At 50.0% G+C, this 21,979-nt stretch overlaps 8 protein-coding genes across 8 annotated transcripts; 3 read left to right on the forward strand and 5 right to left on the reverse strand.

The window, feature by feature from the left end:
• Positions 1–772: 772 nt before the first annotated feature.
• On the reverse strand, positions 773–2,593 carry ALT_5299 (uncharacterized protein; the record flags this gene model as incomplete). Its single annotated transcript, XM_033555258.2, has 1 exon — positions 773–2,593. One exon carries the CDS (start codon positions 2,591–2,593, stop codon positions 773–775), a length of 1,821 nt encoding a protein of 606 aa, XP_033411149.2.
• Positions 2,594–3,171: 578 nt separating this feature from the next.
• Positions 3,172–5,342, reverse strand: nop7 (mRNA-binding ribosome synthesis protein NOP7; the record flags this gene model as incomplete). Its single annotated transcript, XM_033555257.1, has 3 exons — positions 3,172–5,081; positions 5,164–5,262; positions 5,321–5,342. 3 exons carry the CDS (start codon positions 5,340–5,342, stop codon positions 3,172–3,174), a joined length of 2,031 nt encoding a protein of 676 aa, XP_033411148.1.
• A 308-nt stretch (positions 5,343–5,650) lies between these two features.
• ALT_5301 (GPI-anchored transamidase subunit GAB1) lies at positions 5,651–7,149 on the forward strand (the record flags this gene model as incomplete). Its single annotated transcript, XM_033555256.2, has 5 exons — positions 5,651–5,792; positions 5,858–5,922; positions 5,982–6,184; positions 6,236–6,858; positions 6,911–7,149. The coding sequence occupies 5 exons, from the start codon at positions 5,651–5,653 to the stop codon at positions 7,147–7,149; spliced, it is 1,272 nt and encodes a 423-aa protein (XP_033411147.2).
• A 114-nt stretch (positions 7,150–7,263) lies between these two features.
• ALT_5302 (N-terminal L-serine N(alpha)-acetyltransferase NAT4) lies at positions 7,264–7,848 on the reverse strand (the record flags this gene model as incomplete). Its single annotated transcript, XM_033555255.2, has 1 exon — positions 7,264–7,848. One exon carries the CDS (start codon positions 7,846–7,848, stop codon positions 7,264–7,266), a length of 585 nt encoding a protein of 194 aa, XP_033411146.2.
• Positions 7,849–8,901: 1,053 nt separating this feature from the next.
• Positions 8,902–12,363, reverse strand: ALT_5303 (aldehyde reductase 1; the record flags this gene model as incomplete). The annotated part of the gene is made up of 13 exons (XM_089599892.1): positions 8,902–9,323; positions 9,391–9,553; positions 9,735–9,991; positions 10,036–10,104; positions 10,174–10,346; positions 10,873–10,984; positions 11,072–11,230; positions 11,291–11,436; positions 11,489–11,544; positions 11,600–11,836; positions 11,927–12,031; positions 12,093–12,239; positions 12,295–12,363. The coding sequence occupies 13 exons, from the start codon at positions 12,361–12,363 to the stop codon at positions 8,902–8,904; spliced, it is 2,115 nt and encodes a 704-aa protein (XP_089455769.1).
• A 2,489-nt stretch (positions 12,364–14,852) lies between these two features.
• Positions 14,853–16,104, forward strand: ALT_5304 (zinc-dependent alcohol dehydrogenase family protein; the record flags this gene model as incomplete). The annotated part of the gene is made up of 4 exons (XM_033555251.1): positions 14,853–15,014; positions 15,092–15,481; positions 15,557–16,003; positions 16,060–16,104. The coding sequence occupies 4 exons, from the start codon at positions 14,853–14,855 to the stop codon at positions 16,102–16,104; spliced, it is 1,044 nt and encodes a 347-aa protein (XP_033411142.1).
• Positions 16,105–16,650: 546 nt separating this feature from the next.
• ALT_5305 (putative raffinose synthase protein Sip1) lies at positions 16,651–19,625 on the forward strand (the record flags this gene model as incomplete). The annotated part of the gene is made up of 2 exons (XM_033555250.2): positions 16,651–16,845; positions 16,923–19,625. 2 exons carry the CDS (start codon positions 16,651–16,653, stop codon positions 19,623–19,625), a joined length of 2,898 nt encoding a protein of 965 aa, XP_033411141.2.
• Positions 19,626–19,720: 95 nt separating this feature from the next.
• ALT_5306 (uncharacterized protein) lies at positions 19,721–21,216 on the reverse strand (the record flags this gene model as incomplete). Its single annotated transcript, XM_089599893.1, has 3 exons — positions 19,721–20,314; positions 20,375–20,590; positions 20,653–21,216. 3 exons carry the CDS (start codon positions 21,214–21,216, stop codon positions 19,721–19,723), a joined length of 1,374 nt encoding a protein of 457 aa, XP_089455770.1.
• Positions 21,217–21,979: the final 763 nt, after the last annotated feature.

Here is a 21,979-nt window from a genome sequence, read left to right on the forward strand (position 1 = left end):
GCACAGTAAATTGGGAGCAACAAAAGGGATAATCGATATGATTCTCCTCCCTATCTCAGTATGCGGGGAAAGTCGTGAAGCTCTTCCGCCGATGGAGTACTGGAATGTTGCGGAAATAAAAAAGATCTTAGAAAGGCTTTGTCTACTGGAGAAGGGAATTAAGTTATCTTTATACTTTACAGAATCGAGGGAAGGATGGATCCAACGATGAGTATGTAAAATAAATGCTAATCGTATCTCCGAGCCCGTCAAGCATTCATTACCACCATTGCTCCAGGCGGGGAGCTGTCCCTCACGTGGGTCTACGTCATTCTAGAAACAGAACGCATGTATACATAAACTCAGTGATATCCCAATGGTAGAGTTGATTCATTTGAAGATTATGAGACTGCACACATTGTGTATTTGCCAACTACAGTCATAGAGAAATAGCTGCCCTGTTGAAGATCATAGATCTGTTCACAACCCCAAATTTCGATATCAAATACATCTCGCGTATCGATAAAACACGGCCAGAAATGCGGATGGGTAGCTCGGCATTTCTATCCAGTAATATTCAATGTTGGAAGAGATCCGGTGGATCTAGCCAATAGTACGCACCGACCTACTGCGGTAAATAACAGAATGTGACCAAATATTTTACCTTATCAATTGAGTCTGCCAAAGGGACTATTCAGCTGGATGAACAGAGTTAATCTATTAGCACCTGAATTTAGTGACTACTGTTCGAGCTGGATCTTAGGAATGGTAATTAACTTCAGCAATACGGTTGCTAACCGCTCACTGACGGAGCACGGGACCTGGCACCCGCAGACTTGACACTGGCGCTTCTGGACCGGTATCCGCCATGCATTCGCTTCATGTGCAAGTTGAGATTCCATGTCCGAGTGAAACCATCGATATGTCGGGGACATGACTTGACAGGACACACTATGTCCTGTTTGCGATGCTGCCCTTTGCCTTTGGGTCGTGGTGTGCTACCAGCTGCCTCCGATGTTGGACTACCGGGACGAGAAGCCGAGCCAATTGTAGACGCTGCGCGGGAGCGCGGCTTTCGAGATTGAGCTCGGCTAGGAGGGGAAGGCTCGATTTGTGGTTCTGGTTCTGACTCGTCGGACTCGTCCTCGACATACTCCCATTTGTTGACATATCCCTCCTTCGACTGCTGCAGCTGACCCTCCCTGAAGGTCTGGAATTCCATATCCTCGCCGAAAAGAGCCGCACATCTGCGAGCGGTTCGCATAACCGCAGCATGCGGCAAGCCTATCATGGAAGCAATACCTAACACTTCGCTCCAGTCGCGAAGCCCGCGACGAATGCGACTGGCTGATCGCCTGCGATCACTATCAAAGGACCTTCCACGTGAACGAGAGGCAGTGCATGCGCTCGATGCAAGTACGCTGCGAGATCGGCCTGTCGTGGATGCAGCCCGCACGGAGGATCTGCGAGTACGTTTGCGCCCTCTTGATTGACTCCTCTCTCCCTTCTCGCCCTTGCGCCTTTTCTTTGAATGAGATGCGTTCGAAGCAACACTCTCCGTGTCACTCTGCCATTCACTTGCTGAGCTATCATCTCCCGCCACTCCGCCTTTTCGAGCATGGTGCAGACCCATCAGTAGCTGATCGAATCGGGTAAGTATGTTGCGCGTAAGAGGGCGTAGCTGTCGTCGTGATTTGTCATCATCGGCTTGGACTACCGGACGAAGCTCCATAGCATCCGTAGCGTCAATGTCACTTTCCCATTCGCTCTCCATACCAGTAGTTTCGTCGTTCGTTCTGGACATAGATCGTGCTCTCTGCTTTGGGTTTGGGCCGACGCCTTTAGTCGTCCAATCTCGCGTCTGGAACCGATCCTTGGCAGTCTTGAGCATGATTGCTATTATTGACTCTTCCAGCTCCGCGCTGGGCCGGGGATCCGGCGGCATTCTCAAAGTCCATTCATCGTCTATTAGTCTTCGAAGATGCTCTCCTGGACGAGGGACCTCCGTTGCCGGTACAGGCCACGCTGTCCAACGTTTCGGAGGTACAAAAGCTTCGGTTTCGTCGAGCTGCTTATCACTTTCTAACGCTTGCTGTGCAATCTCGCGTGCCCTAGCCCGTAATGCAAAAGCATTGTAAAGATGAGCGGCAAGATCTCTGGCTCTGAGTTCCTCCAGAGCTTGCGCATTCTGCCGATCTTCGAACGTAAGTTTTCTCCACGTAGACTCAGGCCCACGGAACCTATTAGGCCTGTATGAGGGCGATGACGGCGGACTGTCAGGGTGGTGCTTGCTAGGAGGCATTATCGCGGCCTTCTTCGTCGATGACTTGTACGAATCACCATCATTGCTGGCCTCATCGTCGGACACAGATCCGTCGTCCTCACTTTCGACATATGTCTCATCATCTGAGTGATCGTTTTCAGTCAATGGGACCTCTTCCATGTCAACGTCGGAATCATGTTGACTCAAGCGATTTCCGGACTGCTGTGTCTCGGGGTACGGTTCCAGCTCTGCCACATCTTGGCTACTTGGACCTCCGAATATCGATCTGTACGGTTGTGCAGATTGAGGAGGACTGAAGCGGGAGGGCTGGCTTCCAAAGACAGAGGACATTCTTTTCGGTCAAAGAGTGTCATACACCTCTAAGTAGCCGAAACTTAGCGACTGGTAGATCACTTATACGTGGCGTGGAAGTAATCTGATGAAAATTGCCCGTCTTCTAACATCGTATGGCCAAAATCAGAAGTGCGTCGTTGCAGCTGGCGGAACGATCATGACCTCATTCAGAGGCGTTAGATAGAAAGTTGCCAAAACAGGTATTCAGAAGTGGAATATCAGCGGACCTGGCTTCAAAACATAGTTTTCTTGCGAGAAACCTCGAGCCTTATGAGTTTTGATTACATGTAGGAATCGCATCCAGACGAGAACCAGAAAAAAGAAAAAGATATCACGTGACGTGCGAACAGCTACAGCCTCAGGTTCCAGCATCGAGCTTTCAGCAAACCTGCTGCGTATAGTTGAGAATATACACGGTTGGTGCAAGAACGTGGAGGAATCTTAATATACGATGTTTATATGCTGAAATTAGTACAAAGCCAAGGAATGACGCCAGAAGATTGAATGTCCCCAGGTTCCAGAAAGGATATCATCTTGTCGCCAAAAGCATGCTGCTAACTTTTATCTATATGAACTCATTTTGCCGCCTCCTTCTCAAGCTTTCTCCTCTTTGACCGCAGCTTCGCCGCTTCCTCGGACTGTTTCTTGTTCGAGTAGACCATCTTCTCAAGCAACTTGCGCTTCTTACGGCTCATCATCATCTTCTGTCTCTCCAGCTCTTCCTCCTCCTTGCGCTTCTTGGCAGCGATCTTCTTAGCCTGGGAAGACTTCTTCTTGGATGCATCGCTAGTAGCACCGTTGGAAGAGAAGGGAAGACCAGCAGCCTCAGCCTCGAGTTCCTTCTGGTGCTGCGTGCGAGCCGCTTCCTCTTCGTCCTCTGATTCAGAAGCAGCCTCTTCTTCTTCAAATCCACCAAAGTCTTCCTCTTCCTCTTCACTTTCGCTCTCGTCATCATCGGTACCGGCAACATCCATGCCACCGTCGACAGACTCGTCGTCCTCGTTATCACTGTCCGATCCAACATCTGCCTTAGCTTCGGCCTTCTTATCGTTGGACGCTTCTTCCATCTCCTCGTCACTGTCCTCGTCTAACTCGGCCTCCCCTTCTTCTTCCTGCTCGGCCAGGCTGGCTTTAGGATCGTAGCCGCCTCTTGAAGGCTTGACCCAAGGGCTCAAGTGAGGCGGGAGAGTGGCACCGGGTGCATACAAATCCGGACGAACAAGCTTGCCCTCATTGATGCAATCCCAGACCCACTGAGGCTGGACGTAGGTTCGACCAGGAATCCGAGTACCGGGCTTCACCTTCTGAACGGCGTCAGAACCGTCTTTTGAGGCAGCAGGAATAGCTGGTAGAGAGGACTCGGGCAGTTGAGGTCGGTCGACAATCTGGTGAGTAATGCGAGTATCTGTCTCGTCGTGCGTGAAAGCACCATCACCGAGCACGGCATCCCAGCCGATGCGCTTGCAGCCGAAAGCCCGCAGAATGAACTCAAGGGGAGCTCTGGGTGCCTCGCGTGAAATGTAGAATGTGAATGGGGCGAAAAGCGATCCGGCCTCGCTTCCACTCAGGTCGGGTTGGGGAAGTGTATCGGCTTCTGGGGCTGCGGGCTCGAACTTGTCGATCGTTTCGCTAGATTCCTCGGTCGTCTCGGCCGCCGGCTCCTCCTTTGCCTCATCCAGTCCTGCTGATTTGATCACGTTGTCGACCTTCGCCTGGATTTCCTTCGAGACCTCCTTGTTAGTGGAGGTGGTTGCTTGTGTGTTACCAGTCTCGATGGCCTTCGGGGCATCGCCGACTCCCCGGCCCTCGAGAGTGAAAGCCGCCAATTCCGCCCCATTTTCGTCACTTCTTGTGTCAAACTTGGGAGGATATCTCAGGCCAATCGACGAATACAACCGGAAGTTCACGAATCCGAGCAGAGTGGTGTAGAAGTCAACAAATGTGGCCATGATACGGTAATCGACGTCGCCGTTGACGCGCTGCACAAATCGGTAGGGAACCAGCCACATAATGTCCTGTCCTTGGATAGTAGCTTGGTAGTAGATACCCTTGATCGAAAGAAAAGATTTGCGCAGAGAGTTGGTCGTGATCAAGTAATGCTGAAACTCGTGACACAGCCGTTGGCAGAGGGCAATAGTCTTAGGAGGAACGTGAGCGGTTGAGGGGAGGTTGGCAAAGAGGAAAAGAAGTGACAGGGCATCATCCAGATCTCTCAAGGCGTCAATGAAAGTCGGATAGCGCTCCTTGATGACATGGTCCAATGTGAGCTTGGGGGCATGGTTCCTCTCCAACCGAGCTGCATCGCCGACTTCTCCGCGTCCAAGAGATCGTGCAATCTTCTTCGCAACGGCCTTCTGCTCCCGAAATTTCCTGAGGAGGGGTTCATGGAGAAGATATTGGATGTCCTTGGTGTAGTAGAAGGTGGTGTTCGGTGTCGATGTTTTCGAGGCCTTCTTCTTGTTCCGAGGCTCACGAGGATAGATACCTAATACGTTGAAATAATCCGATTAGGATCGAAGCCACCACATATAGAGAAGAGAAATAAGAATCAGATTCTCTGAACATACCCTTGAAGATACAAAGACGACGGAAGTCAGGCAGAGAGATCTGAAGCTTGCGAACTGCCTGAGTTCTGGTAATGTAGTTTTTGGCCTGACCAGAGGTACCTGAAAAAAATGTTAAATAAATCTCAAGAACGCAATGAATTTGGATCGATAAGCATACCCTTCTTCTTGATTTTACCCATCTTTGCGGTGTACGGCTGTTGAGCGAGAAGTTGTTGATGGGGAGACTTTTTTTCTGATAACCGGAAAAATTTCTTGATAACTCTTTTTCCCTCTTTTCCTTTTTTTCTCCAATCACAAGCTTGGTTGGCCCGTGCGCTGCGGAAAAGGGTAATGCGCGGAGTCTTGGCGCGCCAGGCCGAAGGACAGCTGGAGCAATACAAAGCCTACGGAGTAGAGCCACAGTGAGGCACTGACTGAAAGCCAGACAGTGATGGTCAATTATTGATAGTTGCTATGCTGCAATCTTCACCTTCTTTTTGAACACATCATGCCGGTCGATCGACGGAAAGTCGCCGTGTTTGGCGGTGCTTTCGTGTTGCGACTTCTCCTCTTGCTCCTGTTCCCCTCGCTGCCGGACCTGCTGACGGGCAGAGTCGAGGTCTCTACACCGGTGAACAGTTTCAAAAGACGTGAGTCTTATACGAGAATTTTCCCAGTGTTTTTGGAACACTCAGGCTGACATCTCTATTTCCAGTTCAAGAAGGCCTTTTTCTTTACACCCGGAATGTTTCCCCTTACGACGGAGGCGTCTTCCACCAGGTATGGAGTCCCGGATCCGTTCTCTTTGGTCTTTACTAAGTCGCGATACCACGGGTTAGGCGCCGCTTCTTCTCCCTATATTCGCCTTACTACCGAATGCTAGAGACTATCCGTTAGCGACAGCCGTCTTTTATGCTCTGATTGACCTTGTTAATGCCAATGCCTTGGTCACCATATCCGACTCCAACCAGGCGATATCGGGAAGATTGTATACAGCGTTGCGAAAGGATATCAAGTGGGGTGGGGTAGATGTGGCAGCATGGTAATTACACTCTGCGACTTCCCGCATGGCTATGCTCCTGACCCATAACAGGTACCTTTTCAACCCCTTCACCATTGCCGCCTGTCTGGGCCGATCCACGAGCGCCTTCACTTCGACCGCAATCCTTTATGCTCTGTCCAATGCCGTCACTGGGAATAGCTTCAATGCCATGCTCGCTCTAGGATGCGCGTCATATTTGTCAATCTACCCGGCCCTCCTGTTTGTTCCGCTCGTGCTTTTGTGTTACGATCGCCGTGCTCAAGGCGCGAAGCCTCCATCTGGAGTTGCAATCTTCTCCATCCAACACTTTGGCATACTTTTACTCGGCGTCGGAGGGCTTCTTGGCCTATCTTATTTAGTCGTCCCAGACTTTCGGCAGTTTATCTCTGCAACATACGGGTTCCAATTGCTTGTCCCCGACCTGACTCCTAACATTGGCCTCTGGTGGTATTTCTTCATCGAAATCTTTGATTCCTTCCGAGAGTTCTTCCTTGGCGTCTTCTGGCTCCATCTAACGGGCTATGTCGGTGGTCTCACCGTTCGATTGCGCAAGCAGCCTCTTTTCATTCTGACTTCCCTTATGGGCATCTTCGCCATCTTCAAGCCGTATCCTAGTATCTCGGATGCCTCCTTGTACTTTGCCCTTCTCCCTCTTTACCGGCATTTGTTCCCCTGTGAGTTTTGCCAGTGCCCCCTTGGCGGTTTGCTTCTGCTAACAACAAACAGTGATGCGCTACACTTTTTTTGCCATTTCGGCTCTTCTGTACGCCACCCTTCTGGGCCCCGCATTCTACTATTTATGGATCTACGCTGGATCTGGCAATGCCAACTTCTTCTATGCGATCACACTAGTCTGGAGTCTGGGACTCTCCATCCTTTTGGCTGACACGACCTTTGCTGCTCTCAGAGACGAGTGGGAGCAGGAGAATCCAGAAATGCGCGGCAAAGATGTTAGACAGGTCTAGATTATGGTATCATGCGCATTCATCTTTGAGACTAACAGGAAGTCCAACTTAAATTCCTCTGGCTTCTAGTCTATATCTCTTAGACCTTTCAGGTATCAAACTTGGAAAGGTATTTCAACCCTCGTCATTCTCATGCGACGACTTCTGTTTCAGGGATTCAGACATGATATAGTAGTCAGGCTCCACTTCTCCTGTCCGTAACCGAATCGACCTGGGGGAGTTCTCATCCACCTTGTAACCAATCGACTTGTAAAACCGCAATGCGCGATGATTAGACCGAAAGCAAGTCAACATAGCCTTCTCCAGGCCAATCTTGACCCCGATTGATCGCAACAACATCATCAGACGCAGTCCAATTCCCTGGCCCTGAGCCTTCGGGGCCACGTGCACCTCATAACAGTAAATTACTTCCTTGCCATCCTCGTACGTGACCATAAACGAAAGGAACGCAAGTATCTCTCCCCTCTGGAAGGATATGCCGTCCGCAAAGGTCACTTCAGGTGAACCTGTCAGGCTGCGTCGCTGAATAAGATATTTCATATCAGGCAATCGCATCTCTTTTCGCTTGCGGGCCGCAGACCATCCCGAGCTGGACGCCCTGTAAGCGTCTGCCGACGTCTGCTCGATGAGTTTGAAACACACTTCGAATACCTCTGCGGGAATCGTACTGGATGAGTAGACGTCAACGGTGCAGTGCATTTTAATGTGAATCTTATTGCGGTCATGAGGACTGTCTTTGCCGTTTGGACGCCATAGTAAATCGTAATCAAGAAGCTCTGGGTCGATATATAGCGAGGTGAATTCTTCGATTGGTAGACTGTTGGTGCGCTCTACCAGAGGTAGTGGCTTGGGATCTGTAACTAGGTCAATACGCGTCTCGATTCAATTATATCTAGCAATGCAGAATCTTTCAAATAAAGTTGAAATAAGAGCACAAGTGAAATGGTGAAATTTGGTGTGTAGGGATGGCCCCAAATGAGACAGAATGGACCGGAGTTGCGTCGGTCGTGATATAGCAGAAAGGGGCAGGTAGAAACAAGTTGAATCCAGCCGTTGGACTCATCCAGGACCACAGCTATGCTATCTATGGGCATATCGATAACCGCAGTTTGATGACTCACTCACTTTTATTCTGATCATGGTCTGCCTTTCCTGTCAATATACGTCGAGTGGATTTTCGTCGTGATGACTGTTTAGCCTTGGTTTTTGTCACTCTGCCTTTTTTGACGGCTGGCATTGTGATTGCCACACTTCTCAATATCTATTTATGAGAGTTCATGGCAACAAGTATCATAAATATGTGAAAATTATTCCTGGTGAGCGAGCAGTTTTGGGGCGTGTTTAGCTGCCTTGAGGTTGTTTTCACTTAATCATCAGTTTATGTTCGCCAGTTGGTGTTTGACGCTTCAGTCACTCCCCTTTCTCTCCTGCATTCACACTTTACTGGATGCTTGCTTGGCCCAAGTTCAACCATTTCTCGAGCGTGATGATTCCAGCTGAAAATTGAATATTCTTCCAGCAGATCTTGACCTTTATAAATGCTGACAGCAGATCGGGCCTAGACTTTCATCATAACATTCTTTTTATTTCACTAACAGCTTCTGTCATCAATGTAGGACATCTTTCAATATGTCGACTGGTGTGTTACAAGAACATAGTTCATACTCAAACGCTTACATTCTAGGTAGTGCATCTTATTGCACACAAATCACACGTTGGCAGAGGCGTCATAAAAAAACCCCAATCCCACTTTCAGAGAGCAATCTCGTCTTGTCGCCGTCTGATGACGAGCTTCGCCGAAGGATCAGCACTGACCGAGATGCCCCTCGTTCGCACCGTCGGTGTATAGCCATCAGGCAGTTTGAAATCATACTTTAATAGAATATGGCACAATGCGATCTTGACCTCGTTGGCAGCGTAGAACCGTCCTGGACAAGCGTGCTTCCCATAGCCAAATCCGAGATGCTCTGGAGACGGCGACACTAGCTGGGCCGAAGTCTCATGGCCGGGAGTCTCGCGTAGTCTCATAAATCGATAGGGATCGAACGTCTCCGGGTTTGGGTAGACGTCTGGATCCCACATTTTGTGGCTAGAGACCAGAAGGGAGGAGCCCTTTGGAATGAGTGTGCCATCCGATAATTTGATATCCTTGAGTGCGAGACGTCTCATTGAAGCTTTGCGCAGTCAGTCTTTTCTAGTATCACGAGATATATACACTTGACAGGGGTTAGAAATTCTCACTGATGTTGACTGGCTTCATGCGCTGACTTTCCTTCAGCACACTGTCCATGAGTTTAAGCTTATATAAGGCGGGCTTCTTCCATCCCTCTTCCTGGATGACCGTGACAATTTTCTCGCGAAGCGGTTGGATAACCTCTGCATGAGCGCAAAGGCCGAGGAGGACCTGTGTGAGCATGTCTGCGTCGTATGGATGGCAATAATTGAGAAGGCCATTTGCGCTTCCGCAGGGGGATAGGGCCGGCCTTTGGCGCATTCCCCCATCCACTGCATAGCATTATCATAGCGTTTCGGTGGTTGGTTTGCCTTCCTGCTGCTTCTAGGTCCCTGCGTCTTTCTTCCAGCACCGGAGTTATGATTTTCGTCGCTTCCTTCAGTTCCCGGCGGATTTTACGGCAGGATGGCAGGAAGTTGGCCATATTAGGGCGTATCAATCTGGGCCAGAGCCGGAGATCCTCAGCGGCTAAGAAGGTATTCACGGTATAGTCGACAGTGATCCGCAGCCAGTCTGGGTTACGACAAATCTTGTCCCCAAGGAAGACTTTTGATAAGAGCTGGGCAACCATCTTGAGATTGGTCGGCTTGAGAGCCACTTCGTGCCAATCTGACCTGATCAGTATTTGTAAACAGAGGGAAATGATAACTCACTGGCATCGTTGGACCAGTGCTTTTCAAGGACAATCGATGTCTCATCTGAGAGGGGCTTGGTCACACTTCCTGTTTGACAATCAAGGAATCAGAAGATTGTACATGACGTGGGAGTTATTTCAAGATCCTAAAACTCACCCAGGTTCTGGGCCAGCTTCATTCGAATAGCATCTTGGAAGATCTCATCGCTGCCGGCTAGTTGATTGAAAGGTTCGAATCCGTGAATGTCTGAGTGGAACTCCAGAGTAATTGCACGGCCAAAGCTCAAGACAGGGTGAGCGCGAATCTCATTTGAGTACTGCAAGCATGGTCTTGATGAAATTGTCCGAGTGGACCCGAAAGATGCAGGGCCTCCAGCGACTTAGTTCTTGAATCCAAGCATCAACTGCATGCGGGAAGTACCTTGCGAAAACCAGCTTTGATTAAGTTGCGCGCATCTTGCAAAACCGCCTCTGAAGATGCGAGGACCGAAATTGGGAGAGCGATTTCTCATTGACCATAGGGATCGACGACCTTCGAGGAAGAGTCAATAGGAAGAACAACCCTGAGATGAGTAGCACCCCAGCCAGACTGAGGGGATCCAGTCGGGACAGCTGCGTGGAAATATCAGTGAGCATCTTGTCTTTCATGCACGTAGCAAATACAAGAGGTCACATTATTGAACATAGATTCCATCCCAAGATGAAGCCCGGCAAGCATGAAGATGTATATACGTATTCGAACCAAGCGCTTATCCAGAGCGAGGAATAGTGATCAACGCCGCAACTCCATCAGGAAAGTTCCGTAACTCACAGACACTCAAGCCGAGTCAGTCACATCAGGTTAATATGCAAGTACCCCCATAAACAATGGTCCAAGAGGAACTTCTGCACGCAGATGAAGATATTCATTGCAAGAGGCGTATCAACTGACTCATTCCCATTTGAAGTATTAAACTCCCAGCACCGACCTATCCAATTAGAGTATAGATCATGTTATATAGATGCCACTCCGCGTTTATAGGACTTTGACCGCTACGAAAATTATGCGCTCTCACTCTCTCTGAGCTTCGCTGCATGCTCCTCCGCGCGTCTCTCGGCTTCCTCAGCACCCAATTCCCCAAACACATCCACACCCCAGCGGAACGGATAGCTATACCGTTGATGGCGGTCCAGTTTGCTGAGAGCTTCGAACTCTGCATCAGGGATGATGAAGTCTGATGGAGACGTTCCGGTCAGTCATAAGGTTAGATTGAGGACGGGTTGGCATATAATACCTTGGAAATTGCTCTGAATACGACTCTCTGTGACACTTTTTGGAATAGCAGCGGAACCACGCTGGACAGACCAAGAGATCAGCAATCCTGCAGGATCCTTGCCCAGTCTCTTTGCTATTTCGATCACGGCGGGGTCATCGACAACACTGTTGGGCGGTTAGTTCACTCCGTCAGCGGTGGTAGGAGGATTTAGTATACCGAGGAGCACCGAAGATATTGTTGCCCAGAGGACTATAAGCAACCGGCAGAATATTCTGGGAGATAGTCAACAAGATGTGTATGCCATTGTAGGAGATTGGCGGGACGTACATTCTCTTTCAGGTATTGGAACAATCTGGGCTGAAGGAGATAAGGATGAGCCTCGATCTGGTTGACCGTCGGGGGAATCTCTGCTGTCTTGAGTAGTTCCTCTATCTTCTCGATGGTGAAATTGCTGACTCCAATGCTTCGAATCTTGCCAGCCTTGACTAGCTTCTCCATCGCTGCCCAAGTATCCCCGATGGGAATGTCCACTAAACGGAATCGTTTTGTGACCGGGTCGACAGGCTGAAATGTGTCGTTCGTATGTGCGAATGATATGGGCCAGTGGATCTTTCATCTATCAGCAGATATCCGTCAAGAGTGGAACGGACATACTAGGTACAAGTCCAGATAATCCGTCTGTAGATCCTTGAGTGTCTTGTCGAGCGCTTCTTCGACATGGCTCGGATGATGGTGCGTATTCCACAGCTTGCTCGTTAACTGCAGAATGATATGAGATACTTTATCGGACGCAATTGAGCGAATTGTGATTGGAACCAACAAATATCTCCTCGCGAGGAACACCGGACTTCTTCCATCCCCGTCCTACTTCGGCTTCATTCAAATAGACAGCAGCACCGTCGATATGCCGGTATCCCACGCGAAGTGCCGTCGCAACAGCATCTTCTACCTCGTGAGGCGCGGATCTCTGTCAGGTTATTAGCGGCGTGATTTATATAGCTCGAACGCGGACATCTACTAACCCAGGTTCCTAGACCAACAGCGGGGATCTCATACCCAGAATTGAGCTTGAATTTACGTCCTAGAGACATATCGATTCGTTTTTTAAATCTAGAAAGATAGGGTATGCAAGCAGTCGCCCAGAGATGAGGTGTATGGAAAAGGATCGGTTGTCAAATTAGTGAGGGGATACGCCAGGCTGCTGACTGTTTTACTTTTACCCCTTATGCAATGTAGATCTCACTCAGCGATAAGACTACGTGGATTCTCTACGAGGACATTTTCCGTCAACAGATTTCTGAACAATGGATCTTAACGAAAGCGCTCTCATTCTGTCATCTAATGTGTCTGCTCACTTGGGCTATGATGAGCCCTGAAACGAAGCCCCTTCCTCTGAAACCATCTTCCTCGCTTCCGCAATTGACAAGCATCCGCCAAGATAATGCAAACTTCTGACTTTGGGGTTGTTTCAGTCTTTCTCTCTCTTTTGATTGCTAAGACCAAGCCACCTATATGAATGTTTATTCTCCATGAGACCCATGGATACACCAACAGGTACACCTTACTTCCAATGACCGCTGATAGCAGATGGTCTTTCGTGGAAGAGTTGTTTACTGAATCCACTCCCATATCTATTCACTTTCTTTTGATCGCCTGTGCCATGAGATTGGACAATATCACGCAATGGTCTGTGTGGCTATGATAGCGGCTCAGAAACTGTCAACCAGGTATATATAGAGCCAGGATGTCTCGCAGACGGTCTATCAAGCAATCGTTGCGTAGGGAATAGAGTACAGGGAACACCAACTGTCTCTACTCTGCGCCAAAGCTCATCCACTTCCTCTTGTACTTCCCACCTAACCTACTGTCGGTTGGTCTTCGACTTGAGCTGGAAAATGTCTAAAGAGGAGGAAAGACAACTCGTCTCGAGTGAGTATCTCGCCCTTGTTGGCAAGTTTAACTGTTAATAGCCAGATAGATTCTTGACTTCCGATACGGTTACCTTAAAATCGCCAGGATCAACGTGCACGTCCAAGATTCACAAAGATCTCCTGGAGTCCAAGTGTAAAATCCTCCATGCAGCATTCACCAGTGGGTTTGCGGGGGGCCGGGATGGAGTGTATACCTGCTCAGACACGACTGACGGGACTCTTGCGCGGTTTGTTGAGTGGGCATATCGAGGCGACTATCAGGCATCAGTGATCAGCAAGGATCTGGTGCAGACTACGCTCAAAGCCTCCGATGATGCTGACGAGGACAATGCATCATCAGCAGCCGCCAATTTGAGCGAAAGCACGGATGTGGAGCTTGACAACCATCCTCTGCTGGCCCATCTCGGCTTTATATTTTCAGCGACGCATACCTCAAAGCTGAACCAAAGCAGTTGGTCTATGAAAAAGCTCACTGCATGCTTTCTGGATATCAACAGACCCCAAACACTCAATCAACACAACGTGCAGTTATCGCTTTCTTGCGAGTCGCATTCCTCAAGATCCCGCTGAACGACAGTCTCGTGGACTGCCTGGCCCATTATGCGGCGTACATTGTCAATCAACTTCGACTTCAGCCTTCTTTTCACGATCTTTCTGAAGCCGCTCCTGCCCTGTGCTCGCGCTGATTACTTTGAGCCCGGCTTCAGCTCCTCCTTGGCAAAGTCAGACTCTCCGAAACACAGATTTACCCCCTACAAGCCGGGCAGTTATGAGGAACAATGTGAGTGACCTTGAAGGTGGGTAACATTCGTGAGAAAGTACAGCCGTGCGTACGACCGTACGAGCCATACAAGCTACGTGGAGAAGTCCTGAACAAGAAGTCTGGTTTTCTTTGTCTAGAAGGCTTAGTACTCGATATTGGCCTTAACAGCATGCTGAGTGATGGATTATTCTATCTGATTCTGAAACCAAAACAACGGGCCTGGCAATTTGACTATCGGTTCGTGGATTTGCCTGAGTGGAGACAGACTTCTAGATGAATCCAGTTTCGGGACGTCTCTTCGTTACCCATCGTAGTAAAAAGGCCGGACAAATAGTAGCGCACGATGAAGAGGATCCTACATCCACCCTTCTACTGCTCAACCTCAGCGTTGATGATTATTAATCGAATGAACAATTAGAAAGGTATCTCTTCAGGTGCAACTGCCGGCCATTGGAGACTCGGTGTTTGCAGGTATCCACATCCACTTTATCCCTTGAGCAGCTTGAACCACAACACTACTTTAGGAGACGTCCGGCAGTTGTTGCCCAAACTATCTCCAGCAGACTGAGCACAGATGGGCCGCATTTATAAGCAGATTAAACGGAGGATTCTCACAAGCATTGATGATTTGCTCGTCGACTAAACCCAAATAGTTCGGATATCCCTCGGCACCGTTAAAGATGGCCCGAATCGGAGAGTTATCAGCGTGCCGTCATAGCAGGTGGAGCTCTTCCTTACGTCAAGAACTAAAGGTCGAGATCTTGAGTTAGGATTATATATCTGCTTGGGCCTCCCTGATGGGTACATTTCTAGCTAACAGCCTAATTTCGATCGCGATATCCCTTCAATTGACCATCCTGAGAACCCGACGTCTTAAATACGGAAAATGGCTCCCTCAACTATGAAGCAGTGGGTTGTTGTGGATAAGGAGAATGGTTTTGACAGCCTTAATTTTAAGGAATGTCCTGTGCCCAAGTGCGGTGAAAATGAGGTCCTCGTTAAGCTACGCGCTGCGTCGCTCAACTATCGTGACCTGATCATCCCCAAGGTGCGTCACTTCAGCTACGCTCGAGACGGCATGAGCAAATCAGCCTTTTGTCGCGCACCTTTCTGATGCCTCTATAGGGGATGTATCCCTTCCCTATCAATTTCCCCGTTGTCCCCGGTTCCGATGGCGCCGGCGAGGTCGTTGAGGTCGGGTCGAAAGTGACCCAGTTCAAGAAGGGCGACAAGGTCGTGACCTTGTTCAATCAGTTCCACCAGTACGGTCCTGTCGACACGCGGAGCACCAAATCCGGTCTCGGTGGTGTCCTTGATGGTACTCTGCGCCAATACGGTGTTTTCAACGAAAATGGCCTGGTCAGGGCTCCCAGGAATCTAAACTTCCTCGAGTCGAGTACCCTTACGTGCGCTGCTCTCACCAGCTGGAATGCTCTGTATGGTATGAACGCTCTTAAGCCGGGTGAGATTGTTCTGGTACAAGGAACGGGCGGTGTTAGCATGTTTGCCCTGCAGGTACGTCTTCAAGCTGATTTTGGCGGCATGCTTGAGCAAGGAACATGCGACAAGCTGACAATATTCCCGGAATAGTTCGCTAAAGCAGCTGGAGCTACTGTTATTGCTACGACCTCCTCTGATACGAAGGCAAAGAAGCTCAAGGAACTTGGAGCGGACCATATCATCAACTACAAGACCAACCCCAACTGGGGCGAAATTGCTCGCTCTATGACTCCCGACAACGTCGGTGTCGATCACATTATCGAAGTGGGAGGCGCCGGAACTCTCAGTCAGAGTTTGAAGTGCATCAAGTTTGAGGGCACAATCAGCATCATTGGTTTCCTCGGAGGAGTCGATCCCAAGGGTCAGCCTGGCATGCTTGAAGCACTCAACCACATCTGCACCATTCGGGGTGTATACGTCGGAAGCAAGGCTTTGATGAACGATATGATCAAGGCCATTGAGGTGAACGATATCCACCCAGTCGTTGACGAGAAGGTTTTCCGTCTCGATCAGACCAAGGAAGCCTATGAATACATGGTGAGTCTTCTTTCTCTTGAAGGTCATCGAGAATGGGTGCTAATGGCGAACAATAGTGGGCTCAAAAGCATCTTGGAAAGCTGGCAATCGAGATTGATTAAACGTGAGCGTATCAGACTATGCTAAAGGCTATTAATGAGGAATACGACAACGTTGAATGGACTGTCGAGTGCATATGCACTGCCATAGCCATTGCACTATCTATATAGTGATGTAAATTAATGTCAATGGACGTATGATGCTATCTCAGCAATCTCCATCTTTCACCGGGTAGTCTTTCCACTTTTAGTTTCCTTATCTATTTATCGACACAAGCTGAAGATATCATTTTCTTATACTATTACATTGCAGACAGGTAACTTCTAAACCCGGACGCCCCCGGACGCCCCCGGGACGCCCACAGACGCTGGAGGGGCGTCGCTCTGCACCTTCCCCTCATCTTGCCCGCAACACGCCACCGCCGCACAACAGCTCATCATGCATCATAACGCCATGATCGCCCAGCATCCCTTTCTCCTGATTTGCACCCATCGTGGAAATGGGTCCTCTTCACATTACTCCGTGCTACTGCAAAAGTAGTGATGTTTCTCCACTTCTTAGCTCCGTACTCGACTTAATATTCTCGAGCCTCCCGGCCTACTCTTGAGATGCAGGTCAGCACGAGGAATACGTCGACTCGGCCCATCATCGGTCCGGGTCGCCATCAGATGCCATCACAGCTTCACTTCTACCGTCCCGCGCAAATGAGTCTGTTTGCACGTGTGACGTGCTACCCGCCTCTGGGGCAGGTAACTGGTATACCAAGGGTACAGAAGGCCTTGCAATCCGAAAAGGATGATACAGTGAGCTACTGCCATTGATTTGTGTATTCTTCTTGAACTTGGGGAGAGCTACCATCAAATAAGCTAATGGACAATAGCTTCGCTTTACTGTGGTAATTGAATCAAGCAGCTTATTCCCAGAACAGCCGTGGGAGGCCCAGATTTGGCATAATCTCGGTAGCTCCGAATGGACCGCACTCCCGCTAAAGAAATGTGAGCCCAGTGTAGCTCCTCTGATGAACGGGGACGAGGAAGATTACAAGTACCGTCGCTATGTCTTCTCCGAGGAAATCGCTCTGCCCGCCACCGGGGGCTATGCGCAGTTCACAGCTCGATTTCGAGCCACTCCACAGGCAGAATGGCAATGGGTGAACCAACAACGTCATATCAATGACGGGGAGCTGGTATTTCCGGCGCGGAATTCTCAATTCGACACGGCTGTTTCTCCATCTGTTACTACGGATCCCGCTCGGGCACCGTCTTATAGTCCTTCCGCGATGACATATGAAAGTGCATCTACAACGCCAGGCCGAGAGCGATTTGGCAAGTACTTCGATAATCTCTCGACGGAGGTCGAGGTCGAGTCGCGTACGAGCGAGGCCCCTGCGTCTCTTCTGTGGAACCTTTCGGGGTCAGTAGAAGCGGCCAAAGAGGGCGAGTCGAGCTTCAAGCGAGTCGCTCTGGGTAAACCATCATCAATCGCGCGTTATTTTGCCCTAGTACGTGTATGGATCCCATGGCTCGGGCCTAGACACGGAAAGAAGAATTTTAGCTTGACAGAGGATGCCGTATTGTGTTCCTTCCTGCGGACCGACGGTTCCCATCTGGTTCTTCTGGCGGTCTCAGGGATTAGTGATGTCCTCACTGTGCTTGCTTCGAACGAGAAAGGGGAAGTCGTGATTAAGGCCAAGAGTGATCACACTGAAGCAAGTAAGTTCCAGGTTCTTGCTTCTGCCGCCGATGACTTCGAAGTAGCAATGAGCGCTGTCATATACGAAGCTCGGAAAATGGTCAGACCGTACGCTACAGAGGTATTGTCTGATCGATCACCGACTCCAGCCTCGCCCGTCGACAACGATATTGTGGTGGTAGAAAAGGACCCCCAGGCGCAATGGATGTCGGAGTGGTATGATGGCCTAAGTTACTGTACTTGGAACGGGCTGGGGCAGGATCTGACCGAAGAAAAAATCCTTTTCGCTCTTGACTCCTTGAAGGAGCAGGGGATCAAGATTCAAAATCTGATTATAGATGATAATTGGCAGGCTCTCGATAACGAAGGCGAGTCACAATTCAGGAGGGCTTGGACGCGGTTTGAGGCAGATCCCAAAGCGTTCCCGCAGGGATTTAAACGAGGCATCGAGACCATCCGCCAGAAGCATCGGAACATCCAGCATATCGCAGTCTGGCATGCCCTCTTTGGATACTGGGGTGGAATTTCGCCCAACGGGGAGCTTGCCCGAGCGTACAAGACCAAAGAGGTGCAGATTACGGACCCGGCCACAGGAGGGCCCGTTGCACACGCCTTTGAGAAGGGGTCATTGCTGGCCATTGACCCGGAAGATATTCAGCGCTTTTATGATGACTTCTACAGCTTTTTAACATCGGTTGGTGTGGATTCGGTCAAAACAGACGCCCAGTTCTTCCTTGATCTGCTGAAAAATCCCGAGGACCGCAGACGGTTTATGAACGCTTACCAGGAGGCATGGTCCATTTCCTCCCTACGTCACTTCAGTACAAGGGCAATCTCGTGCATGTCCATGATCCCGCAAGCCATCTTTCACTCTCAGCTCCCAACGAACAAGCCTCAGATTCCTCTGCGCAACTCAGATGACTTCTTCCCGGAGATTCCGGCATCTCATACATGGCATGTATTTTGCAACGCACACAACGCCCTCTTGACACGGTACCTCAACGTCTTGCCGGACTGGGACATGTTCCAGACGTGCCATCCCTACGCTTCGTTCCATGCAGCTGCACGTTGCCTCTCGGGCGGCCCGATATACATTACCGACGAGCCCGGCAAACACGGCCTACCGGTCATCAACCAGATGACCGCGCCCACTATCCATGGATCAACAGTCATCCTCAGACCCAGCATCGTGGGACGCACGCTAGATATGTACCACGATTACAACGAAGGCAACATCCTCCGCATCGGCACGTACACCGGGTGGGCCAAGACAGGCAGCGGCATTCTGGGACTCTTCAACATCCACGCCGCGGGATCATCTTGCATCGTACCCTTGCGCGATCTCCCTGGCATTCATTCAGGCTCAGATGGCCAATACATTATCCGCGCGCACACAAGCGGCAAAATCACCGACCTGATGCATCCATCCAACGACAAGGCCCTCGTATCCGTCGTACTCGAGCAGAAAGAATGGGAGATTCTCACGGCCTATCCGACCAAATCCTTTACCCTAAGGGGAAGTAGGGGCTGCAACGCGGACGGCTCCAGGCTCACCCATGTCGCTATCTTGGGTTTGCTGGGTAAGATGACTGGCGCAGCCGCCGTGGCGAACAGTGATATCATCATGGCGGAGAACGGGCGACTGCGTTTCGACGTCAGCCTCAAAGCTTTGGGGACTCTGGGTATTTATTTTTCTGACCTGCAGGATTGGAGTATTGCTCGAAACTTCATGGTCACTATCCGTGGTCGGGCTGTGCCAAGAAAGACGGTTTGGAAGGAGGGAGGTGCTCATGCTAAGGTTCTGGCGGTTGATGTTCAGGCAGCGTGGAAAGCAATGGGGCTGGATAGTGGATGGAGCAATGAGGTCCTTGTGCAGGTCTTTGTTGGATGATCGTTTCATGTAGTCCGGATAAGTCTCGATCAGCAGGAATGAAATGCTTTGTCACAGAATCCATTCAATTGTAGGTCGATGGGCCCAGGGAAATCCTACTCGACAACCGCCCTCCACCCCCGTCTCGGCACAAAGTCTTTCACACCTTCATCCTCCAATACATCTTTCCCCAGCCTCCCCGTGACCACGCTCCGCTCAACGTCAGGCCCGCGAACATAGAACGGCTCGAACCCTAGCTGCTGTCCAGTCCGCACATTCCGCTTGCGCACCCATCTCTTTTTCCCTGACCCAGCTTTAGCTTTAGCATGCTCAGGGACAAAGCCGGAGTTCACGCGATCCAGCGTGGCAAACCATCGTCGCTGGTGGATCGAGCCGATCGTGTTTGTGGAACCGGGGTACGCATTATTCACCCGAATCTGATGGTCTATAGCGCTTTCGGATTCGGAGTGGGAGGCCATGGTGTCTCCATCTGCGCCTGCAGATTGATTGTGAGATTCCCCGTCTGAAATGTCAGAGTCTGAGGAGGTGCTAGGCTCTGGACGGGTGGTTGATGAACGGATAGTCCGTCTACGTCTCTTCCGGGGAATTCGGGTAGACGGCTTTGCAAATTCAAAATTCTTGTCTAGTCGGAGGATGATGGTGTAGTTCTCTGGAAGACGGGTTCCATGGAGTCGGAGCCGGATTTTGTTCTGTTCGTTATCAGCATGGCTCAGTCGTCGTCAGGGCTGAGGTAGGGACATATCACGTACGTTGCGAAAAGCCTCGCGTAGCTTCTCACTGTCAGTCTTTTTAAGAACAGGGGAATGAAGTGACGCGTCAGAGAGTTCTGACCGGGAATCGTCCGTTTCGGCCATTTCTGGCTGGGACTGGGAGGGAAGGATCTCATACTCCCCCGTGTCCCAAATGATCATGCTACCTGTGTTTGCAGATGCTGCCTCAATTAGGTGGTTCTGTAGGTTCAATGGCTGTCAGATTAATGTAAAGGGAACATGCGTCACTAAAGACCATGGGCCACGAGGCAACATACCCAGAAACAATGCACCCGCGTTTCAGTCGCATTCCGGTTCAACCGCCGACTGTTGGGATCACCGGGTAATCCGTACATGATCGACCAGCTGACAGAGCTTGTCTCCGAAAACTGCAGCCGCAGGTCATAGTGCGGTCCTGCGATGGGGTGATCATGTTGATGAATCACAAAGTGTCGGCCGTTTGGATGCAGGTTTCGTTCGTACAGGTCCACCCAGTCTCTGATCGGCAGCCGAGGCACTCGGGGTGATACCGGACGAGCACACCTCGCAAGTCTGGAGGAAAAGACCTTGAGGTGGTCTGCCACCTCTATTGCGCCAGCTTCGATGGCTGCAAGGCTTGGTTCAGAACTGGGGGGTTTTGAGTCTCCACCATTTGTTTCCTTCGCGGACGAGACTGAAGGTGCAGGCTGATCATCTGAAGCTTTCTTGACCCGACTTCTTCTTCTAGGTGGCGATACAGGCGCATCTAGCGTTGACAGTAATGGTTTCCTATCCTCGAGAACCTGATCGCTAGTCGAACAGGACTGTGGTTGTTTCTGTTCCCCGTTCAAACTGCGCTTCATGATGCTGTCAGATACGAAGGGGAGCGGGACTGCTCGTGGGGTATCTGGAAATTCATCACATGAGCGTTTGTAGCTGGTATTGCATGGGCCACATATTCTTCAAGTACTCTGTCGACATCTACGCTTGTCAATAATCATGAGTGGAAAAGAGATGACAACGTCAGGGACGAGATGATGATCATCGGTGTTATGCATTGCTTAGTCATACTGTTTATGTCTCCATCCATCATTAGGTATATTGCACTTTCCTTCACACCTTGCTTTGACAACATCTGCAAATTACCAGTGCAAATAAATATGTCTATGGTACACTAAAGCTGACCTTGTACTATTCCTCCTTTTCCCGAGAGTAGGTGAGCAGCCATGGCGGGCATAATTAACATTTAGACCGTTGGAGCCAAACCGCTATACTAATCGTCCGACCTTGTCCAAACCAACCAGAGGTTCACCACCTTGATGAAGAAAGCACTGCCATGTATTCAGAGACGCTCCCATGCGTGATGAAGCTTCGACTGGAATGTTTTCTACAGCAAGAAAGAACGGGTAATCCATGTAAGTTTAGCCCTTTTCTCCGTTAAGTTTCGCGGACTTCCGTTGAAGGTTCCCCCTATCCTTTGTCTGGCCTTTGGTCTGGAGACACCAACCAAGGACACGAGCAATCCCCTCCCATTTGAAGCTTGAGACCGCGTGGTATATAACATGCGTGACATGAACGGAGACATTGGAGAGATGGCTTGACTGGTCTCTCCTTTCACCCTTACAT

This window comes from Aspergillus lentulus (assembly GCF_001445615.1).
Source record: "Aspergillus lentulus DNA, contig: Alt09, strain: IFM 54703, whole genome shotgun sequence".
Classification (NCBI taxonomy): domain Eukaryota; kingdom Fungi; phylum Ascomycota; class Eurotiomycetes; order Eurotiales; family Aspergillaceae; genus Aspergillus; species Aspergillus lentulus.